Genomic DNA, 21,052 nt, shown 5'->3' with positions numbered 1-21,052 from the left:
CTTCCAAAATAGTGTTCTTTTGGGAGGTGTTTTAAGCACCCTTTATGTAGTATGTTTTACTAGATGCCTTTGTCTGTCTAGGAGTGCACTGCGGTTCCTCCCACCCACCTCAGATCATGGACAGGTCTTACACTTCTAACAGGTTGTGCCTCTGTCCTCCGGATTCCCAGGGCTCAGCCCCTCTTCTTTCCCTGCCCCCAATCTCTTGTTCTGTGCAGTCTCTGGCAGTCCAAACTACTGCCCCAGGGAAATAGCTTGGTCTCATGGATTGTCACACAGTTGCATGCTGCTCAGTCTCATCTCTTGTGGACAAGATGCAATCCTTAAATACTTCCTGCCCACAGAACAAGGCAGGAATCCACTTTGCAGATGCTCCTGATAGGTACAAAATATCTGTTTCTCTCTGTATCTCTGGCATTCCTACAAACCAGGCTGGAGGAAGGACACTGGGCAGGGGGCTGTTTCTGACCAGTTATGAACCGGGGAACTTTGTAAGGCAAACACGATGACTGCTACACTACAAAAACTGAAGGTACTACAGAAAATAGTCACCAATCAGGAACTTATGGGTGGTGGAACTTGTATTGCCTCCTTCAAAAGTCAGCTTGCGGCTTCTGTAAGTGGTAAATGCCATGACTGGGGTGAAGGGCGGCATCTCTCTATAAGTGGGGGCAATGTTGGAACCCTGAGAGGGTCACACAGCCAGGAGGTCCATGTGTGCTTGGTGTGGAGCCTAGGGCCTGTACTTCATAGAGATTATGGCTGGGATGAAGGGGAGTCCCCAGAGTCTGCAGTGTTAGACCCTTCTCCCATTTACAGCCTCCTGTGGGTTGATGAGGCAAGTGAATCCTGGTTGTAGCAACTGCTGCATGACCAGAGAAACCTTCCACAACACCTCTGCTTCTGTGGACATGTTTACACTGAACTGGTTGGTGAACTGGGGGCCATGTGGCCATGTGTGGTTCTGCATGCCAGCCTGCATGGGAGCTGAGTGAGCTCTCTGAAGTAGTGGCCATATGTGTGTCAATAGGAGTGTGCATGCACTGGACTTGCTGCAGTGGACTTAAAGAAATTCCAAGTTGTCTTTGCATGAATTTTCTTAATACCTCCTTCTGTATGACTTCATTTAACTGGTTCTCATAGTTCATCAAAATGTCTCCTTTGGAAATAAAAATAACCTTCTTCCCTGCCAAAAAAACTCAACTATAGTCTTACTTTGTCACTTCATTTATTTGAAAATGAATCAACTGTGACTATAAGGTTATTTTCCATGGTGTCCTCCTAAGTTTCCAAAATCAAATCTTGAATAGAATGGTCTTGTTTGGGGGCAGTAGGGATCTATTATGAGCTGGAAGTGAAATTAACAGGCCTGTTTTGGCAGTAGAAACTATGAAGAGTAATGCTGCAGCTCTGCATTCCCAGTGTAGAGTGGAGAAAAGTCTCTGGTTGTAGTTCCCTGGGTGGCTGACCGGTTGACATTTCCCTCTTTTTCCAGCTTCCTTGGGAACCTTTGCATATGGAAAAGCATGCTGGGATCTCCTGCCATCCCCCTGGAATAGAGGCCTTTCATGTCTTGTGGTGCTCCAGATGACTGGGCACTTGAATGCCTGTACACATTTCTCATCACATTTTTGTGGTGCTGTAAATTTCCCAGAATTCTTGGCACTGCAAATGAATGCCTGTCTATGCCCTCAGCTCCTCTCCAGCAGCATAGAAAACAGCAATTACCACTGTCCTGTTAGGCACCTATATCTACAGGTTAAACACAAGACCACATTTTTGTACAGATTTGTCTTAGTTTTTCAGATTTGTTAGTATAGAACAATGGAGACCAGTCTTTTGGCCAGGCATGCCAAACATTAATCCTATATCTTCACCCGGGTGCCAGGGTGATACCTTTCCCTTACCCAGTTTGTTGCCAGGTTTGTACTCCCTGCCCAAGCTGCTGCTCTGCTTTCTGCTCCCTGTCCTGTCTGTCACTGAGCTGCCTTTCTCCTCCCCAGTCTGCTGTATGCCACAAACAGGAGCTGCTTGTACTACTTATGACATGTGCCACAGGTTGGCCATAGCCACCCTTGGTATAGGGTAACTTAATATAGGTAGGTTTGAAGACTTTTCTTTTGAAATTCTCTCAGAGCCTATTGGGCTTCTCTGTCACCGTGACAAATAATAGATTCTAGAAAGTAGCTACCAGTATCTGTTCTGAATAGAGGTGTACATAATCCGATGCCTGATAAGTCTGTGAGCTATGCTCGCAGTGTGTACAGTTTTCTTTTAATGCACAGCTTTTATGACTTGGAATTCTTAAGAACAATCATTAAAACTTCAGACTGCTTGGCCTTTGAAGTACAGAAGGAAGCTGGACTTCTCTTCAGCCTGCATTCTGTGCCTTGTCTGGAATAATCTACTTTTCTGTCTTGGTGTCAGTGTTTTACCCAAGGGCTTGAATCCTGGGGCTTTTCTAGATACATTGTCAATTGCTTGTCACCTGACAGGAACCTTCTAAGCTAGTGACTGTCTTCATAACACTTGCTCATTTGGTGTGTTTTTGTTGCCTGAGTCCTGCTTTTGCTACCAGTAGGAGTTCTTTTAGTATCAACTCTGCCGTGGGATACTTGCACAGACTTCTCAGCTAAGATTTCTGAAAAATCACATTCCAAATAAGTACTAGAATAATGAGGATACGCAAAAGAAGAAAAAAGCACCGTTACCCGGTCCAATGTGATAGTCTCGCTAATTTAGTTTCTACAGTACTGCACACCTGACTTGTCAAGCCTAGTTTGTTTGTGATGGTGGCCAAAAACTTTTTCTCCTGAGAGTCCTTTGGGTCATGTATGTCAGTGTGCTTAGATATCAGGCTCAGATGCAGATCTTGCGTTCTTCCACGCAGACCTTGCTTTCCAGCCCTGAGCCTCCTTGCCTACCATCAGGAGGCTTCCCCACTCCATGAATGCTATAGAAAGACAACAGAGAAGACTTTAAGGGTCTTCTGCATAATTTGCTGCTCCAGGACCTCTTTCCAATATCCTGAGGAAATATGGGGAAGGATATACTAAAAATCCCCACCTGGTTGCTAATGCATGCCAGAGTCTGTACTTTGGCTTTGATTCAGTTGGCACCATCCCAGTCCTTTGTCCCTTTATGCTAGGATTAATTATTACAACCATTTGGGCAGGGTACTGATATACGAGATAATGACTACCTAGTGGAGTACAAAACAGATGCTGCTTCAGTGAGCAGAGTTATTTCAGCTGCAGTATCATCTCCATTGATTTCAGGAAAGCTTTGTAGCAGTTTGCCTAATACTTTACAAGGATCATCCTGCATCTAGGAAGAGGAACCTCTATAGCAGAACCATTGGACTTGCTGTCTGATACAGTATGGCTCTGAGTAAAGAGCCAAGTGTCTAATTGTACCATTTCATCAAATTGCAAGTGAATCTGGCAAGAGTTACCTGGTTGACCCCTGTGTCTTTTCTGAGTTTGTAAAGCGAGTAGTCTCATGTATCTGGTCCTGCTGAGGTAGGGTGAGTTGGACTGTTAATTCCTACAACAGTGTTCTTTCCATCTGGTAGAATCAGTACCATTGTGCATGCTGAAAAGACCAGAGCCTTTCTTTCAGTATCCACAAACTGAGAAAGGAAATGATTCAACATCTTTGGCAATAGGATATATTTTTCATGCTCTCTGAAAATGAGAATCTCGAGTTACCAGACTGATGACCATTGATCAGACTTTGGGGAAAAACTGAATCCCATTCATGAAACTTTCCCTTGTCATGCCCCTAATGCCGGTGCACCCTTGACCTGCGAGCCTGGGTCAGCACGACCGGCTTGGCGCGAGCAGGGGGATTTATAACCAGACAGGTGGGTAATAATGATGAGCAGGAGTCAGAGGATTTAAACACAGCGTATTTGGTCACACAAAAGGTTTATTTTACTTACACTACTGATGTGCTGCAATGTAGGCAGAGGAGTTGATTTATTCAGTTACAGCATGCAGATGTCATGTTACCCAGCATTTACAGGGTGGGTAAGAGAGTTGCTTGTTACAGATTCCGAGCAATTCACATAAGCCGTTGCAGTCGGCAGATTACCGAGGGCTCTTGATAAGAAAGATTACGACAGAGGTAGAGAGATATACGGGGATACGCCAGAAAGATACGTAGGCGGGAGAGATGACATTCATGCACGATCTGTTCTTCTTGAGTTGTATACGCAGTTCTCTGCTTTGGGCGGAAGTTCTTTCAAAGTTATATTTGGCGAAAGTGACCAATTACTATACACCAGCTATAAATAATGAGTTGGCATTTGTGCTTTCTTTGTTTGCTCAGGTTTCAGAAAAAAGGGGGGTTATTTTTACTTGGGTGGTACTGGTTCTGTTTGGTCACAGGATGGCGCACATAGTATATTTAATTTTACAACTTTACTAAAGTCAGCTAATCTCGTTACTATAGGTACTTTATCTTTCGTGCTGGGCTGTCAAGGTCAGTTTCTCTCGTATCAGAAGCTCAAGCGATTTGAAATGAGGCACAGACAGGGGTGTGTATATGTGCAATACTGTTACAAACTAAAAAATAATAGTGTGAGACTACAATTACAGAGTTCATAGTGTTAGCTTCTGACCTTTTGCCATCTGACCTTTTGCCATAGGCATCTGAAATCAAAGACTTTAATCTTTGACATCCCTAAGGAAAATAACTAGCTTTCTGGCTACTGAGAGGTGCACATGGAGGCTAAGCACGTTCTTAAGATGACGGATGATACTTCAGATATCATTACAGATGCAGCTTTATACTGATATTTGTGACTGTGGATATATTCCTGGCTCCATTCCTTGAGAAGACTCGGGGAGAATTAATGATAATCATATGAAGACTTGGCCTTTCCAGTGTTGAGGTTGATGAAGTGATAGAAAATGAAGTCTGCTAGGTCTTTTAGCATTTTTTTTCTCTCTGACAAGGAAGCTAATCTTTTTACCTGGCTTTCAGAGTCTTTTGGCAGTAAAAGAATCAACTTTTAAACATGATTCTTTCAAACATGATTCTTTCAAACGCGGAGGACCATTAACAGGACCTCTCTCAACTCTTGATTAGACATTCTGGGACTACTTGGAAGACCCATCTCAGATTTATACACTTCTGAAGTTTGTGGCTAGTTTCATTTGTCTCCAGATCTCAACATGATGGTGAGCACCTTCTCACTATACTTTTTCCAAGAATTGAGAAAATGCTTTTGAAACATTGAAGTGTAAAACTTGGCTAACACAATTACGTGGAGTATTTATTTGTTAACTAGACTGTCAGGCTATATTACCTGTCTTGATACTTGTGCTATGGTAGTACCTATAGTCTAGTTAACAGTAATGGCAACTCTAAAGGTTTCATAGATTTCTAGGGTTGAAAGGGACCTGGTAGATCATTGGGTCCGACTCCCTGCTTCAGGCAGGAAAGAGTGCTGGGGTTAAGTAACCCCAGCCAGATGCCTGTCTAATCTCTTGAACATGTCCAAGGTAGGGGAAAGCACCACTTTTTCCTTGGAAGCCCATTCCATATTTTGGCAACCCTTACCATAAAGCATTTCTTTCTTATGTCCAATCTAAATCTATTCTCCTTCAGTTTGTGGCCATTATTTCTGGTAACCCTGAGGGGTGCCCTGGTAAACAGTGTCCCCTATTCCCTGCTGACCCCCTTCCCCGGTTGAGTTTGTAGGCAGCCACAAGATCACCTCTCAGCCTTTTCTTGCGGAGGCTGAAGAGATTCAGGTCCCTCAGTCTGTCTGCATAGGGTCTTAACTGCAGGCTCTCAACCACACGAGTAGCCCTCCTCTGAACCCTCTCAAGGTTATCCACATCCCTCTTAAAGTGTAGTGCCCAAAACTGGATGCAGTCGTCCATCTGCGGTCTCACCAATGCTTCATAGAGGGGAATTATCACTTCCCTAGACCTGCTTGTGATGTAGCTGCTGATGCAAGAAAGAGTGTGGTTAACCTTGCTTATTACCTCATCACACTGGCAACTCATGTTCATTTTTGCGTCAACCAAGACTCTGAGATCTCTTTCCACTATTGTGGTGCTCAGAATAGTACCCCCCCCAGTCTATTGGTGCGTTAGAGATTCTTTCTCCCCAGGTGCAGCACCTTGCAATTATCCTTGTTAAATTGCATCCTGTTCTGATCTGCCCACTTCTCCAGTTTATCCAGATCTGCCTGAATTCGTTCCCTGCCCTCCAGTGTGTTTACTATACCCCATAGTTTACTGTCATCGGCAAATTTGGACAAAATGCTTTCATCACCTTCATCCAAATCATTGATGAAGATATTAACCAGTACTGGTCCCAGGACAGAGCCTTGGGGGACACCACTGCCCACATCCCTCCAGGGAGAAACCAACCCATCCACAACCACTCTCTGGGTGTGTCCCATAAGCCATTTTTCACCCACCTTACTGTGAGAAAATCCACATCACAGCTACTCAGTTTGCTTGTAAGAATTGGGTGTGACTTTGTGTCAAAAGTCTTTTTAAAATCCAGGTAAATAATGTCTACTTCTGCTCCTGCATCTAAGCACTTTGTGACCTGGTCATAAAAAGAGACCAGGTTAGTCAGGCAGGATCTGCCTGCTATAAACCCATGCTGGCTGCCCCTTACCATTGTGTTACCCGCTGGCCCCCTGCAAATGTGATCCTTTACGATTTTTTCTAAGGTCTTGCCAAAAACAGAGGTGAGACTAACTGGCCTATAATTACCTGGGTCCTCCTTCCTCCCCTTTCTGAAAATAGGGACCACGTTGGCCCTTTACCAGTCTTGGGATGTGTACCAAGTGCCACAAGTGCTCAAACAGTTGCATCAGTGGTTTTGCTATGTCATCAGCCAATTCCTTTAGTACCCTTGGGTGAAGATCATCAGGGCCTTCTGATGTACTTCCAAATGACATACATAAACTATGAGGGAAAATGGAAATTTCTTTTAAAATAGTATTTTCCAACTGAAGTGCATCTTTTTTTTCCACCATACCTCTGGTTTTCATGTTATGAAAACATTGATCTTTAACAGCTTGGGGTGGGGGGGTTGTTGGTTTTTTTTTTTTTTGTTTGTTTTTTTTGTTTTTTTTACATTAGAAATTAAATTAGGTTGTTTTCATCTAGGACTGTAACTTAATGAATGTCTCTCTTTTTTGGTCTAGGAGTCTGTGTCCCAGCCTCTAACAACACCTCCTGCTAACCTCTTGCAACCTGTGGATAATAAGTGGAAGAGTGTAAGTATAGATTTTTTTTCATTCATTTGTGGTGTGTCAGTACTGTAGGGGTATTGCAGCTTTTAGGACTTTGAAAAATCTTTCTCAATATTATGTATTAAAAATGCAGTAATTCTATAGTAGGTAAGTTTATTTTTTGTTAAAGGGTCTTTTCCAGTGATGGGTCCAATTTGGTAACAGAAATTTGTTAGTACATGCTAATACTAGTTAAGAATTAAAGAAGCCATTTTTGTGTAATATTGCCTGATTCATATATATTTTCATGACAACTGTACACAAATCCATGTAAAAATTCTTGAAAATGGATGAAAATCTGAGTCCTGCTCTAGCCCCTGTATTCTGCATGAGAAGATCAGGGCAGCATAAAGAGTCTCAAAAAGCTCCAGCTACAGTCGGGGGGAACTTGCAACTGCCTTCCATAGATCCAGTACCGTGCAAGGTTCTCATCCCAGAGCAAGGTTTCTCTTCCTCTAGCAAAAAAGTGTGTTGGGCCTGGTGACAAAGAGGACACAAGTTATAGTTGGAGCAGCAACATTTTCAGACTCAAGTGGGTCACCTAGCTAAACCACAGGCCAAGAGCTGGTTGTCAGATGTCAGGGCTCTGGAACTACACAGGGTCCGAAGAGCCAGCAAGCTAATCTGAAGGTGAGGGGTCCCAGCAGACCAGGAACAAGTAGGTAGGAACCAGGAAATAATCAAAAAGTAGGACCCAGGGCACAGGAAACCAGGAACGTGAATCGAGGACTAGGATCAGAGTTGGGGATTTATCGGAAGCCAGGTGGCTAAGATATCTATCTGATTGCAAGTATAGCTAAGGGTTGAGGTAAGGTTATGGTCAGAGCAGTGGTTGATTAAGGCCAGGAGGTCAAAGAAAGGAACTGGAGACAGGGACTAGGAACATGGTTGTCCAAGATGGCATGTTAATGTCAGTATTATTGCTGAGACACAAGGCTCTATATAGGAAATGGGAGGGTTTTGTAGCACTCCCATCAAGGTTTTATGGGTCTCTTTGGGAACCTCATGGGAGGGCTTAGGTTCAGCTGGGGCTGGTGTTTGGCTTGCTGCTGGGTGGTACCGCAGCTTAGGCTTCTGCCTGTGGAAATGGAAGACCTCTGTTTAAATCCCAAAGGTCCTAACAAGTATACTGTTACAGAGATTATCCCTCAGTTACCTATAGATTGCAGCACAAACTGCCATAACTTGGGTTCTCAAGGAGGTCTGCATAATACCAGCAGCCATGGGATAGTTCAGGACTGGGAAAGGGGCCAGTGTGGCTATCACAGTACTAGAGATAAGGTCCATTCATGGATCAGTAACTGGCTAAATACAGGGAAGAAAGAATGGGTGTAAATAGTCAATTCTTAGAGTAGAAGGAGGTTCATAGCAAGGATTTTAAGGGTCTTTTTGTTGGACTTTTGCAGTTCAACTTATTTGCAAATAAATGATTTGGAAAATGGGATGAATAGTAAGGTGACCATGTTTGCTAATGACACTTATTATCAAGGTGGTAAAAAAACAAAGTTGATTGAAGAACTGCAAAACAATCTTGTAAAATTGAATGAGCAACAAAGTGGCAGATGAAATTCAGCGTAGGTAAGTGCACAGTGATGTGTGTGAGGGGAAAAAAATAACCCAAGATGCATTTGCATGGTAATGAGTTATACACTAACTGTTACTACTCAAAGAAATCTCCTAATGATTTGGATAGTTCTCTGAAAACATCAGCCCAGTGTTCAGCAAAAGGCAAATAAAACGTTATGAATTATTGAGAAGGAAACTGAAAACTGAATATATCATCTTACTAGTGTATAAATCAATGGTGCACTCATCTCTTGAAAACTGGATGCAGTTTTGAGGTTCTTCCCCTCAAAAGCATATCCTAGATTAGTGGGGCCAACCTTTTTGCCACGTCTCACAAATTACCCCTCCCTTTTCCCTGATTTGCCTCTCTGATGCCTTTCCTTACCTGATCAGTTGCTCAGCCATCTGGTCCCTGACAAAGCTGCTGCTTTGCTTTCTGCTTCTTGTTCTGTGCTTAATTCCTGCTCTGCTTCCTGCTCCTCACCTTATCTGCCACTGTGTTGTCTGACCCCTCCCCAATCTGCCTGTGCTACATGGGGGCTGCCCATGCTACTTGTGGTATCCTAGCTGCAGGTTGGTCATCCTTGTCCTAGATTTAGAAATGGTGTAGAGAAGTACCCCAAGAATAATCAGTAGCATGGAGAGGCTTCTGTATGAGGAGAGATTAAATATGGAATATAGCTTGGAGGAAAGACTGCTGAAGAGGAGAAACGATAGGGGTTAATAAAGTCATGAATGGTATGCAAAAATAACAACAATTTATTATTTACTTTCATGATACTAGAACTGGGGGACATGCAATGAAGTTATTAGGAAAGCAGGATTAAAACAAATAAAAACAATTTCCTGTTCATGCAGCATGTGGTTAGGCTGCAGGACTCATTGCCACAAGATTTTGCAGAGGCTAGTAATTTAACCAAGTTCAAAAGAAGATTAGACAGATGCATACAAGATTAGGTCCCAGGGCACATATTAAACATTATAACTTACAAATCAGGACTTCCTACATCTCTCAATGCTGGAATCTGTAAGGGAGGAGGCAGCAGATCAGTTTGGATGGAACCTGCATATATAGTTTCCCTCTTAATAGCTGTTTTCTGTGTACTGGGCCAGGTGGACCTGTCTTCTGATCTAGTATGACACTTAGAATGTTTGTACAATAGTTATTTCTTAAGACCTTACATCCAGAACATTTTTGAGAGCAGAGGTTTTAGCCATATGTTTACTGGATTAATGATTATGTGATTAGTGATTACTGGATATGTTCATTTGATTAGTAGCTATACTATCCTTTGCGTAAATATTCAGAGGTGGTTACTGGACTGATTTGCAAAGGTTGCAAATGCATATAACTTGAAATGAGCAGTGTATCGCAGCTTTCAAACAGCCCAGAAGTATTTGGCTCCCATGACCCTCCCGGCACTTCTGAAACCTTTTTGTGTCTATGTAATTGCTTATATGCTTTCCTCCTCTAGTATAGTTTGTCACTCTTAGATGGAATGACCAATTGAAATTTAAGGCCGCTTTTAAATGCTGGATGACAGATCTTAAATGTAATTATAAAATAAGCTTCCAAAAGGGCTAGTTCAGGGTCTTAAGCTATTCAATATTTTTATCAGTGACTTGGAAAGAAATCATTTAATGTTGAAGTTTTCAGGTAACACACAGATTTGGGGAGGAAGAAAACAAATCATTATTGCTACAGAGTGATTTGCATTGCATCATTATCAGAGTTCAAACAAAGAATATAGACCATACTTTTAGGTTAGAGGAACCTGTTCTGGGAAAGCAGTGATGTTGAAAAAGATTTAAGTGTCATGATGGATATATCACTTGAATGTGAGCTTACCAGTGTGATGTGTTTTGCTATTGGAATAACATGTTAGGAGTCAGGCGGGTTCTTTAAAGCTCACAATTTGCTAAAAGAAGATTGGCGGTTTTTATAGCAGGCATTCTCTAATTCAGTTAATTACTTTACTTGAAGCAGGAGCTGATCCAGGGAAATGTTAGTGGTGTTCAGGAGGTCAAAGTAGATAATCACAGTGATCCTTTCTGGCCTTGTAATATGTGAATTTTTTAAACTGTGAAACAATATTTGACTCTGTACTATATTCTAAAATGCATACTTAATAAGCATTCCAAATGAAAGCCTTGAAGAAAATTTATGATGTTTTCATGTGATGGAAGGTCTTAATAGAAATAGTAATAAGTTTCTCTATATTTCTGTTGAAACATTCTCTCCTGTGTATGAACATTTGAATCTCTCTATCTAAAATCTTATACATACTGGTTAAACAGACATACTGGTTAAAATGTGAACACCATTTCTCATTAGTTTTGTTTTTCTGTGTACACTTGCAAAATTTGTCATTCTTGATAGGTCTTGTGAATGTATGAGGATCCAGTATTTTATCATAAGCTTAATTCAAGCAAAAGGTTATGGTTGTACAACTCGGGAAGAACTCCTGGAAGGAGAATACAGCCCTTTAATGGAGTCAGCTGTGCAGGAATGGCAGCTGTATAAACTATTAAGACCTTCCTTCAGTCTTACATGCGTGAACAATTAACATACATGTTTCAGATAAAGATAATTTACAGGTAAGTTAAATTTTCTTTAGACCTCTCTTTCTCATTTTCCTTTACATATTTACTGCTCTGTTTCAGGCCACCCATTTTCGGTCTCCACTTCTTCAACAGACAGAAAACCAGGTAACTTCAGCAGCTGCTCATCAGGGACAACAGGCTGTAACTGATGTCATCCAGCAGCTCCTTGAACTATCAGAGCCAAGTCCAGTGGAAAATAACCAGCCCCAGCAACCTGGCCAGCAACTCAATATTGCAGTTGGAATCAATAGAGACATTCTACAGGTAGAACATAGATGCATAATAAGTGGCTTTATATGCTGCAGTGCTGTGTATTTGTCTTATCCTGCTAGTGAAATTGGCCCTCCATGTTTTCAGTAGTCAGGTGTTCTTTTTGAACTTCTAAACTGATTTAAAACAACTGATTATTGTTGTTTTAATTGAGGTTTTGCAGTCTCTCTCTTGTGGTCCAAGGACTTATGGACCTTTATAATGTTAAATTATGTGGCCCTAGATTGCAAATTTATTCAAAAGAAAATTTGCATCAGATTATGAACTGAAAATGTCACCCAGCTGTGTTCCATTAAGTTTAAGGAGGAATGTTTGAATCAGGCCTGTAGTATGAGGAGGGGGTAATTAATACTGCACCTTCAGTTGTTTCCCAGTGCTTTTCTTACCCCTTTAGGTGCTCAGTCTTCTTAAAAGAATTGTAATAAGTTGACCACTTTGCAGTGTGTTCAATCATCAAGCTACAAAGGTTGCAAATTATTTATGTGCCTACAATCTCTCTTAAGCACGTAACAGCTATAGTTCAATGCTGAATCCCTTTTTGGAACACTTTTAAAGCCTTCAACTGGAAGTCACTGTATACAGGTGCAATTTTATGCATGTACAGAGCTCCATGAAGTTAGTGTGGTCCTGTTCAAATGTTGAGATTTATAGGATTAAGTCTTATTCAAAAAAGTTTCCATTTCACAAACTTTACCTATTTATATATTGGTTCCTACATACATATGATTAGGTTTTTTTTAATTTTTAGTTCAGTTTAGCATGCAGTGTTTTGATATATGAATGGCATTTATATTTTCAAGTGACAAGTAAAAAAAATAGAATTTGGAATTTTTGTGGGAATTTGTAGATATAATTTTAATGTTTGGGAAAGTGGTGCTTGATGCATGTATTGCTGGATAAAATCCAACTTGGCATCACATGAATAATGCAACTACTGCAATATTACTACCTGTCACCTTTGAAAGGAAGCTTGAAACTTTGAAAAGCAACTGATATTTCGAGTTTGTAAGTAACCTGGTAGAATTTCTCTAATTGTAAGTATTTCATCATTTACAGAATTGTTGTTTGAGCAAAACAGTTGGAATAATTTGTGGGATTTTTCTTTTCTAACTTTCTAGTTTTGTTCTGTCTTAGCAAGCCTTAGAAAACAGTGGTCTGTCTTCAATCCCAGTTTCTGCACATCCTACTGACTGCAGCCAAATTAAGACTCCTGCAGCCCAGGATCAAAATCCAGATGTCCAGAATATTTCAGATCACCAAGCTGACCTGAATAATGCAGAACAGGATAAAGGACAAGAAAGTCTAGATAAAATGGATAAAAAAGAGAAAAAGGTCTTAAAGAAAAAATCACCATTTTTACCTGGTAATGTTGAAAATGTTCACTCTGTAAACTCTTTATACAGTGCTATTTACATTATCTTACATTTTTATAGTTTCTGTCACTAAGATATAGGATTTTTTTAGATCTAGGCAACAAATAAAATGCTTATTTTTATAGTTTATATTCTTTTCTCTAAAAGAACTTATGTGTATATTGAATCTCTTGCTACATTTTTTACATCCAGGTTTCAGTTCTGTATACCCGTTTAGATTTAATACAGAAGTATCAGTATGGTTAGTCACTAAGGTAGGGGTGTCAAAGATGGGACCCATGGGCTGGGTCTGGCCCGTGGAGCCCTATCATTCATCCCCTATGAGTCTCAGACTGGCTTCATATGCAGCACTGTCTGGCCCCAGCCCTGCGTACTACGCATGGCATGCAGAAACAATCTTGCATAAGCTGCATACAGAGTAGAGGCCAGCATAGCACATGGGGCCAGGCTGGGGCTTGTACTACATGTGGTGCCAGGTACCAGACTGGTCCTGAGCACTGGATCTGGGGCCAGTCTGAATTGTGCTGGATCACCGCACCTGCTGGATCCAGCATACAGGGGGGTCCTGCATGGGCTGCCCCCGTACAGTGCATGTCCCAGACTGGCCTTGTGGCATGCCATACACGGAGCCAAGCCTAGTGTCTGCTGTGAGCTGGGCTGAGGTTGGAGTGCATACTGCCAACCAGTGGACCTGATCCAGCCTTGCACCCCTCATCCGGCCTGCGGGGCCAGATGACTCGCATTCCTGCACTAAGAAATGATCAGTTGGTGATAACTCTGACAAGTAATCCTTGAGCAGCTTCCTTTAGAGCTTAATTGTTAACTTTTATGGGTTTTTTTTTTATATCAGTACAGGAGTTGGACTCAAGGTTGATTTCAAAGTTAGAAACTCTTTCAGTATACCAGTGTTCTTCAGTTGGTGGCCTGTAGGCTGCTTGCAGTCCAAAAAGGGTTACTCTGAAGCTTCTGGGCTTCCACCAGCTGCCAATCCCCTTATCACCAGGGATCCAGGTTTCCATTTCTTATGGAAAAACACAGATTTTTCGCCTTTTGAGGAGGAAAATGTGGGAAACCATGGGTTTCCCCTTGCAGGCTGGCAGAGTTCCCCTTCCAGGCTGCTTGAGACTGGGTGGAGTGGGACACAGGGGGCGCCACATGCATGTGTGCACACATGCACGTGGCCAGCAATACAGCCAAGCAGCAGTAGAGAGTAGATCTTCCAGCTGCCTGCAGGTAAGTTTATTGGGGGGTGGGGATGGGGGGGAGAGGGCATAGGTGATGCATAGGGGAGCGGATTTAAGTGGTTATTGAGTTGAGTGAGGGAGTGTGGGGCAGGGTTGGTGGCTGGGGCTAGGAGTGCCTCCCAGCCTGGGTGGAAATGTGCAGTCAAGGGCTTGGCTGGGGGAATGGGTCAGAGTTATGGGTGGCTCCTCTGGGAGAATGGCAGGGGGCTGGCTCCCTGCTGTTGCATGCACTCGGGGTGGGGGGAAGGATCTGGGGGGGAGGTCACATGCCTCCAGATTTGTGCACAGGGTGGGGGAGGATGTAGGCTACCTGCTGCCCTCCCCGTGAGGGCCTCTGTGGCCCAGCGGATGGGACCCAGGACAGGATGGCAGAGTGGGGAAGGGAGGCTCAGTGCTGCCACTACCATCACTGGGACCTCCACACCAGCCATGCTGCCAAGGTAAGGCACACCCTATCTGCCCAGCAGCAGTGGGGGGCACAACTCTGCGCTGCTTTCTCAGCTGCTGGCTGGGCAGGGGGATGCTTCATCACGACAGCATGGCTGGTGTAGCGCTTCCAGAGGTGGTGGCAACAGCACCCAGCTTCCCTATTCCACTCTGCCTTTCCCGCTGGGTCCAGTGGGTAGGCCATGGAGGCTCCTAGGGGAGGGCAGCAGGGCGGGGCACCCCAAGCCCATAGCAGGCAGCCCACATCCTCCCCCACCCTCCACAGGCTCCACTCCAGCTGTGCTGCCTGCTGGGGGTGGGGCACTCCACTCCGGCCACAGCAGGAGCCAGGTTCTGTAGCCCTGGCATGCTGGGGACCTGCTCCAGTAGGCTTGTGGGGTGGAGGGTACTGGGACAGGAGTAAGGGACACCAGTAGGGCTGGGGAAGCTGTCAGTTGGGAGTGAGTAACACCAGCAGGGCCAGGGGGCTGTGGGTGTGAAGCGAGGGGCCAGGACAGGGCACCAGAGTATCAGGGTTGCTCAGCACCATAAAGCAGCAGGGAGGGGGGACAGCTGCAGTTGGACCCATGTTTTGGTGAGTGAAGGGGGCAGGGGGCATTCTGATTTTCCATGATAAAAAAAACAAAATCAAATGCCAAAATATGTAGGTATTCAGAAAGAATTTGTTTTATTATAATGATTGAGCCACTAGTAGGCTTCCAAATTTTCAAAGAATTTGAGATTTTTAAACAGAGAAAACCAGGATCTATGCTTATTACTCTAGCTACACCATAGCCAAGAGCTCCAGGCTTCCCCTTGGCTTCTGCTTCTTGTGGGGTGCCCATGTAGTGTAGTGGTGGGTGCTCCTTTTAATTTCTTCTTGATACATTTAATTTTATGCTAATGTATGCATACAACTTTGCAAAGAATCATTACATTATATCACCTTACTAGATGCAATCTGATATTGGACATTAATATATCAGTAGGATATCCTCTGTTTTGACTGCCTTATTTTTTAGCTTAAAAGGAAAACTTTGGGGGGGTTGTTTTTCTGTTTAGTTCTGAGGTTTTTGTTTTGGGTGGGGGTTGACATGCAAGAGCTAGCTGTTGACTTAGACAATACTTAAGGATTGTGGGTTTTAAGTTTGTATTAAAGACATCAACAAATTGTAGATCTGTATGAAAGGTTTCCAATGGCATTTATTTTTATTTATTCATTTCCTTGCAAATTTACAAGGATACTCTGTCTGTTAACTGAAACTTTGGACTCCATGTGAATTAGCTACATTTTCCAGTGTGGTAGAGGCTGAAGACCTGTTGATTAAAACACTGTTCCTGTGCATTTGATAAACCCTCTGGGAGGGGAGCTTCAGTCCTAACATACTCTGTCACTAAGATTACTAGTTCAAATTTAACTAAATTTTTAATGATAAGTAGCAACATATTTTAATATACTCATGCTTGTATGATGGCCACCATTTTGGCTGCTGCTGCTTCTCAGGTCTCTGCACCACATTTGACCATTTTGCTACATATGCTTGTGCTCGTTTGTTGTATTTTGTGAGATCTTTCAGTGTATATTTGACTTCAAGCAGCAGGTGTTGCATAGTCTGAGGCTCTGTGCCACAGTCACAGGTGGTTGAACCAGTGATACAGCCTCACTTCTTCATTAGTTCCTTGGAGTGTCCAGCTCTGGTGCATAGGCGGTTGAGACATTGCCACCTTTGCCCTGGTTTGTCAGCCCCTGGTGGTAAAGACTCAGCCACTGAAATGTCTATGTTTTTTTGCTGTTAGGTATTTTCTTCAGCCTCTTGTTCCAGATCTGTAGTCATGTAGTCAAGAGGTTGGGTGCTGGTGTGAAAGCTCCTGTGTGACTTCAGATGTTAATGTGCTGTGGAATGGTTTTACAGTGGGTATCTCAAATCTTCCTCTTGGGGAATTCTGGTGCCCTAAACTCTAGTCTTCTGTAGAGGAGTTGGAAAAACCTGTTGTTGTTTATTTTTTTCTTTGGCTTCATAGTGTATATCCAGGGAATCATCCAGGTTTAATGACCCTTGTTTTCTGGTTTCAAAGAAACATGACACAACCCTGACAGCAGGTGGTGGATTCCACAGACGCTAAACATTTATGTTATATAAATTGTTTAATTTCTGCTACAGTTCAGCAATTTACACATCAGGTTTATTGTCTATATAATATGGCTTTTGTCACTATACCAGCTGGTATAGTTGTGACAACAGAATTTCCTTTTTGGAGATGTATCAGAAATGAAGCATAAGCTGTAATCAGGAGTTTAAATGTCAAGACAATTTTTATATGGTATTAAGGAAAGCTTAAATTTGTAATCTACATTCTTTTAAGCTCTGTTTCCTTATTATATTGATTTTTATTAAAAAAGAGAAAAAGTCTTTTAACATTTGGAAATACAGAAAGCTTTCAGTGTCAGAGTAACCACTTAATGGTAGTAACCAGTTAATTGCAGATTTCTATCAATGTTTAAGTATACTAGAAAAGAGTGGACATTTTAGAGTAGACCAGTAGTGAACTCCCATTGATTTACTTTATTTATTTTTTAAAGAAAACTAGCCTATGTAATCGCCCTCATTTCTGCATCATTGTTTTGCGCAACTGGATTGAATTTTGTTCTGTAATGTCTGTTTGTTTCTAAATTGAGTAGAATTATAGCTTCCAACGAAATGGATTTAGGTCTTGGCTCATGGTAGTAATTTTTTGCCCACTTATTATTCTGGAGACCACGTTAAATGATTTACTTAAACACGCAAAAACAAATTAGTCCCCAGTTTCATGTTTTCATGCTACTTTTTTATATTGTGATTCCAGGAGGGTTATAATTCAGTAATTAGCAATTCAGAGTAAATTAGTAATTCAGAGTAAATGCTCTGTCACTTTGAGCTCTGTGTTTGAATTGTATATTATGTATGATATTGTTTTTACATGCACACATTTACTCTTTCTCTTTTTCGCCAAGATGTAAAGTAAGATGTACTGTAAATCAGGGGTAGGCAACCCTTGGCATGCATGCCAGAGCATGGCACATGAAGGCATTTTGCTTGGCATACGTGCCTTGGGGCAAACAGCGGGGAAGGGGCTGGGGCTGCGCTGTCACAACGAGAATCAGGCCTATCACGGCTCCCACCCTTGGCATACCAACATCTTACAAGTCGAGGTTGTGGGTGTTTTTGGCACTCTGCCCAAAAACATTGTCAACCCCTGCTACAGACCTATTTTGTTATTTTTACCTTCTCTATTACTGCCATGTTGTTGTTGCTGTTGTTAATATTGCTATTTATTAATAACACCACTAATTGTTGTTTATTTTAGGTTCCATCCGTGAAGAGAATGGAATAAGGTGGCATGTTTGCCCATATTGCTCTAAAGAATTTAAAAAACCCAGTGATCTAGTGCGTCACATTCGCATTCATACTCATGAGAAGCCATTCAAGTGTCCCCAGTGTTTCCGCGCCTTTGCTGTAAAGAGTACCCTTACAGCACACATAAAAACACACACTGGCATTAAAGCCTTTAAGTGTCAATGTTGTATGAAATGTTTTTCCACCTCAGGAAGTTTAAAAGTTCATATTCGTCTACATACAGGTAAGTGCTTCAAAGTTATTCCTGTGGTCTTTATGATGTGGGAGAAAAGTCTGGGAATAGGGGAACAAAATAAGGCCCTTAAATCTTAATACCTTTATCTTAATAGATATTCTTAAGTACCCTTAAATCTTTAAAAATACCTAACAGAATGAGGTGCTGTTTGCTTCTTATGAAAAATAATTTAATAACCATTTAAATCCTTAGCCCTATCGCATTATTGCATTGTCAACTTTTTAAAATATTTTAATTTGTTTTCATGGCTCCAGTTCCCATTTGTGTTTAACATTTTATATTATGAATAGTTTTGTATTTTATAGTTACTATAAATAATTTGTATACTGAGAATTATGTACTTTGCATACTGCTTATACTGTTTTAGCATTATAGGATCAAGCAAACTGACAATTTTGTTCAATTATAATTACAATTGTCATGTGCTTTTAAAGACTTTCATTGTGAACAATATATGTAGTGTAAGATAATGAATTGTTAGAAAATGATGCTGAATGGTGTGCTTGAGAACTCATTTTAAAATTCTTATATCTTAATATTGAATTATAGAAATGTAGGGACATCAAGGTTCATTTAGTTCTTCTCCCAGTATGTATATAGCCAGGGTATCAAACTCATCCTGAGCCCCAGACTGGATTCACATGGCCAGCAGCAGGGGTGAGAGGAAGACCAAGCTGCTGCCAGTGGGCATGTCCAGCAGGGCTTAAGGGCTCTGAATTCTGCACCAGACCACATCTCTTAACCACACTCCCAACTTCAGGTGGCTTGGCAAGCCTGACAGAACAGGTTCATGGGTTGTCTGTTTGACACCCCTGATAATACAGGATTTGCAATCCTTAATTAACCCGGATGAGTGCCTACCAGCCTCTTTTTGAAAATCTCCAAAGAAGAAATAAAGGAGGTTTATACAACTTCCCTAGGAAACTCATCCCATTGTTCTTCTGGTTTTACGGTTAAAAAAAACTTCCAAGATGTAATTTAAATCTGCCTTGCCTATGGCCTTGCATCCCACCTTCTGAAGCAAGAGAAACAAAATAAGGGAAAAATGTTCTTTCAAATATTTGAAAACTGCTGTTATATTTTCTGTCCCATCCTGCTGTCTCTTTTTTTCTCTGAACTAAACATACCTAAATCTTTCAACCAACCTCATATGACTTACATTCTTGTTAAACTGTGGGACCCCACCCTGTGTGCAGAGTAGACTAGCTAAGTAGAATGGTACTCTAGTGTCTCGCTTATACTGATTCTATTAATATATCCCATTTGTTTTCTCTATGATAGCACAGTATTGCTAAATCATATTGAATCTATGGTCCAGCATAATTTCTAGATTACTCTTAACTGGTTGGATGACAGTGCAGACATTCCTCTTCCCACTTGTATAGGTGCATTTGGTTTTTCTTCCCTTATACCTTATATGTGTTTGTTGAATATCATTTTGTTTCTGTCTAGTTCTCCATTTCAGCAAAATGTCTTTTAAATTTTAATTCTATCCTTCAAGGTATTTTGCAGCTCAGTTTTGTTATCTGTAAATTAGTTGCCATATACTATCTTTCTTTACATCCAAGTTGTTAATAAAAATGTTAAACAATACTAACCCCTGTGGAATGAATTTGAATCTTCCTGCCAGCCTGATGGTAATATTTGCGGTTCTTGAACAAATTCTGTATCCACTTAATGGTAATTTGGTTTGACCCACATTTCTCCAGTTCATTTAAGTGGGTATGAGTTGAGCCATATTTAAAACAAGCGTATGGCCATCTCATCTCTCTTATTCATCAAAACAGTTATTCTGGAAAAGGAAATTTAAATTTGTTTGACATTCTTTGTGCTTAACAAATACTTCTTGACTTCTAGTGATCACCTTTTTATCCTCCAAGTATTTACAAATTTAATTTTTTTATTATTTGCTCTCAGTACTTCCCAGGTATTGAAGTCAGATAGGCTAGTCTGTAAGGGCACTGGGACACATGAGAGGTGGGGTGGGGGGACACAACCCAGTGCTTTACTGGAAGAAGAATCACATAAGTTTGACCTCATTCAATCAGCTATTAGATAAAAGCACCAAAAAGCCCAGCTGAAGGGCATAAGCTATACAGGCACTAGGCAAGCCAGGTCAAACTAATGCAGTTCCTCTTCTGGGCACACTCTGTGCTTACTTAAAAGTAAAGCTCTGGGTTGTTTTGTTCCCCCCTCCCCCAACCTGTAAGCAGCCTAAGTGCTTGAATTTTCCTTTCCCCCTTTTAAAGGTAATCATTCTGCTAACCTTCTCCAGTCCCCTTGATCCACCTTTGTCCTCTAAAAGTTTGCAAATAACATTGTCAGTGACCCAGACTTCTTCAAGAAGTTCTGTCAACCTGGGACTGGGACTTCCCCACTGTGATGCAAGACGGACTTGAGGGGAACACCTCCAGACCTCAGGTTGGGGAGGACCGGGTTAGAGAGCTTCTGGAGGGGCTGGACGTGTTCAGATCAGTGGGTCCAGATGCTCTCCACCCCAGGGTGTTGAGGGAACTAGTTGGAGTTATTGCAGGGCCCTTGGCACAGCTTTATGAGCGCTTGTGGTGCTCAGACCAGGTGCCAGATGACTGGAAGACAGCTCACATGGTCCCCATCTTCAAAAAAGGGAAGAGAGAGGACCTGGGCAACTGTAGGCCTGTCAGTCTTACCTC

At 41.9% G+C, this 21,052-nt stretch overlaps 1 protein-coding gene across 2 annotated transcripts in view; it reads left to right on the top strand.

Moving 5' to 3' along the window:
- ZNF236 (zinc finger protein 236) overlaps positions 1-21,052 on the top strand; it is a 129,631-nt gene that overhangs the window by 45,006 nt on the left and 63,573 nt on the right. For both annotated transcript variants that reach the window (XM_019544878.1, XM_019544869.1), the window contains exons 8-11: positions 7,181-7,252; positions 11,498-11,701; positions 12,842-13,070; positions 18,096-18,368. In XM_019544878.1, coding sequence (XP_019400423.1) covers positions 7,181-7,252; positions 11,498-11,701; positions 12,842-13,070; positions 18,096-18,368 — 778 coding nt within the window. The remainder of the gene's footprint in view (positions 1-7,180; positions 7,253-11,497; positions 11,702-12,841; positions 13,071-18,095; positions 18,369-21,052) is intronic.

Source organism: Crocodylus porosus, unplaced genomic scaffold (genome assembly GCF_001723895.1).
Source record: "Crocodylus porosus isolate Cpor-Errol unplaced genomic scaffold, CroPor_comp1, whole genome shotgun sequence".
Taxonomy (NCBI): domain Eukaryota; kingdom Metazoa; phylum Chordata; order Crocodylia; family Crocodylidae; genus Crocodylus; species Crocodylus porosus.
The sequence above is the reverse complement of the archived record's forward strand: the minus strand, read 5'-3'. Positions and strand labels throughout refer to the sequence as shown.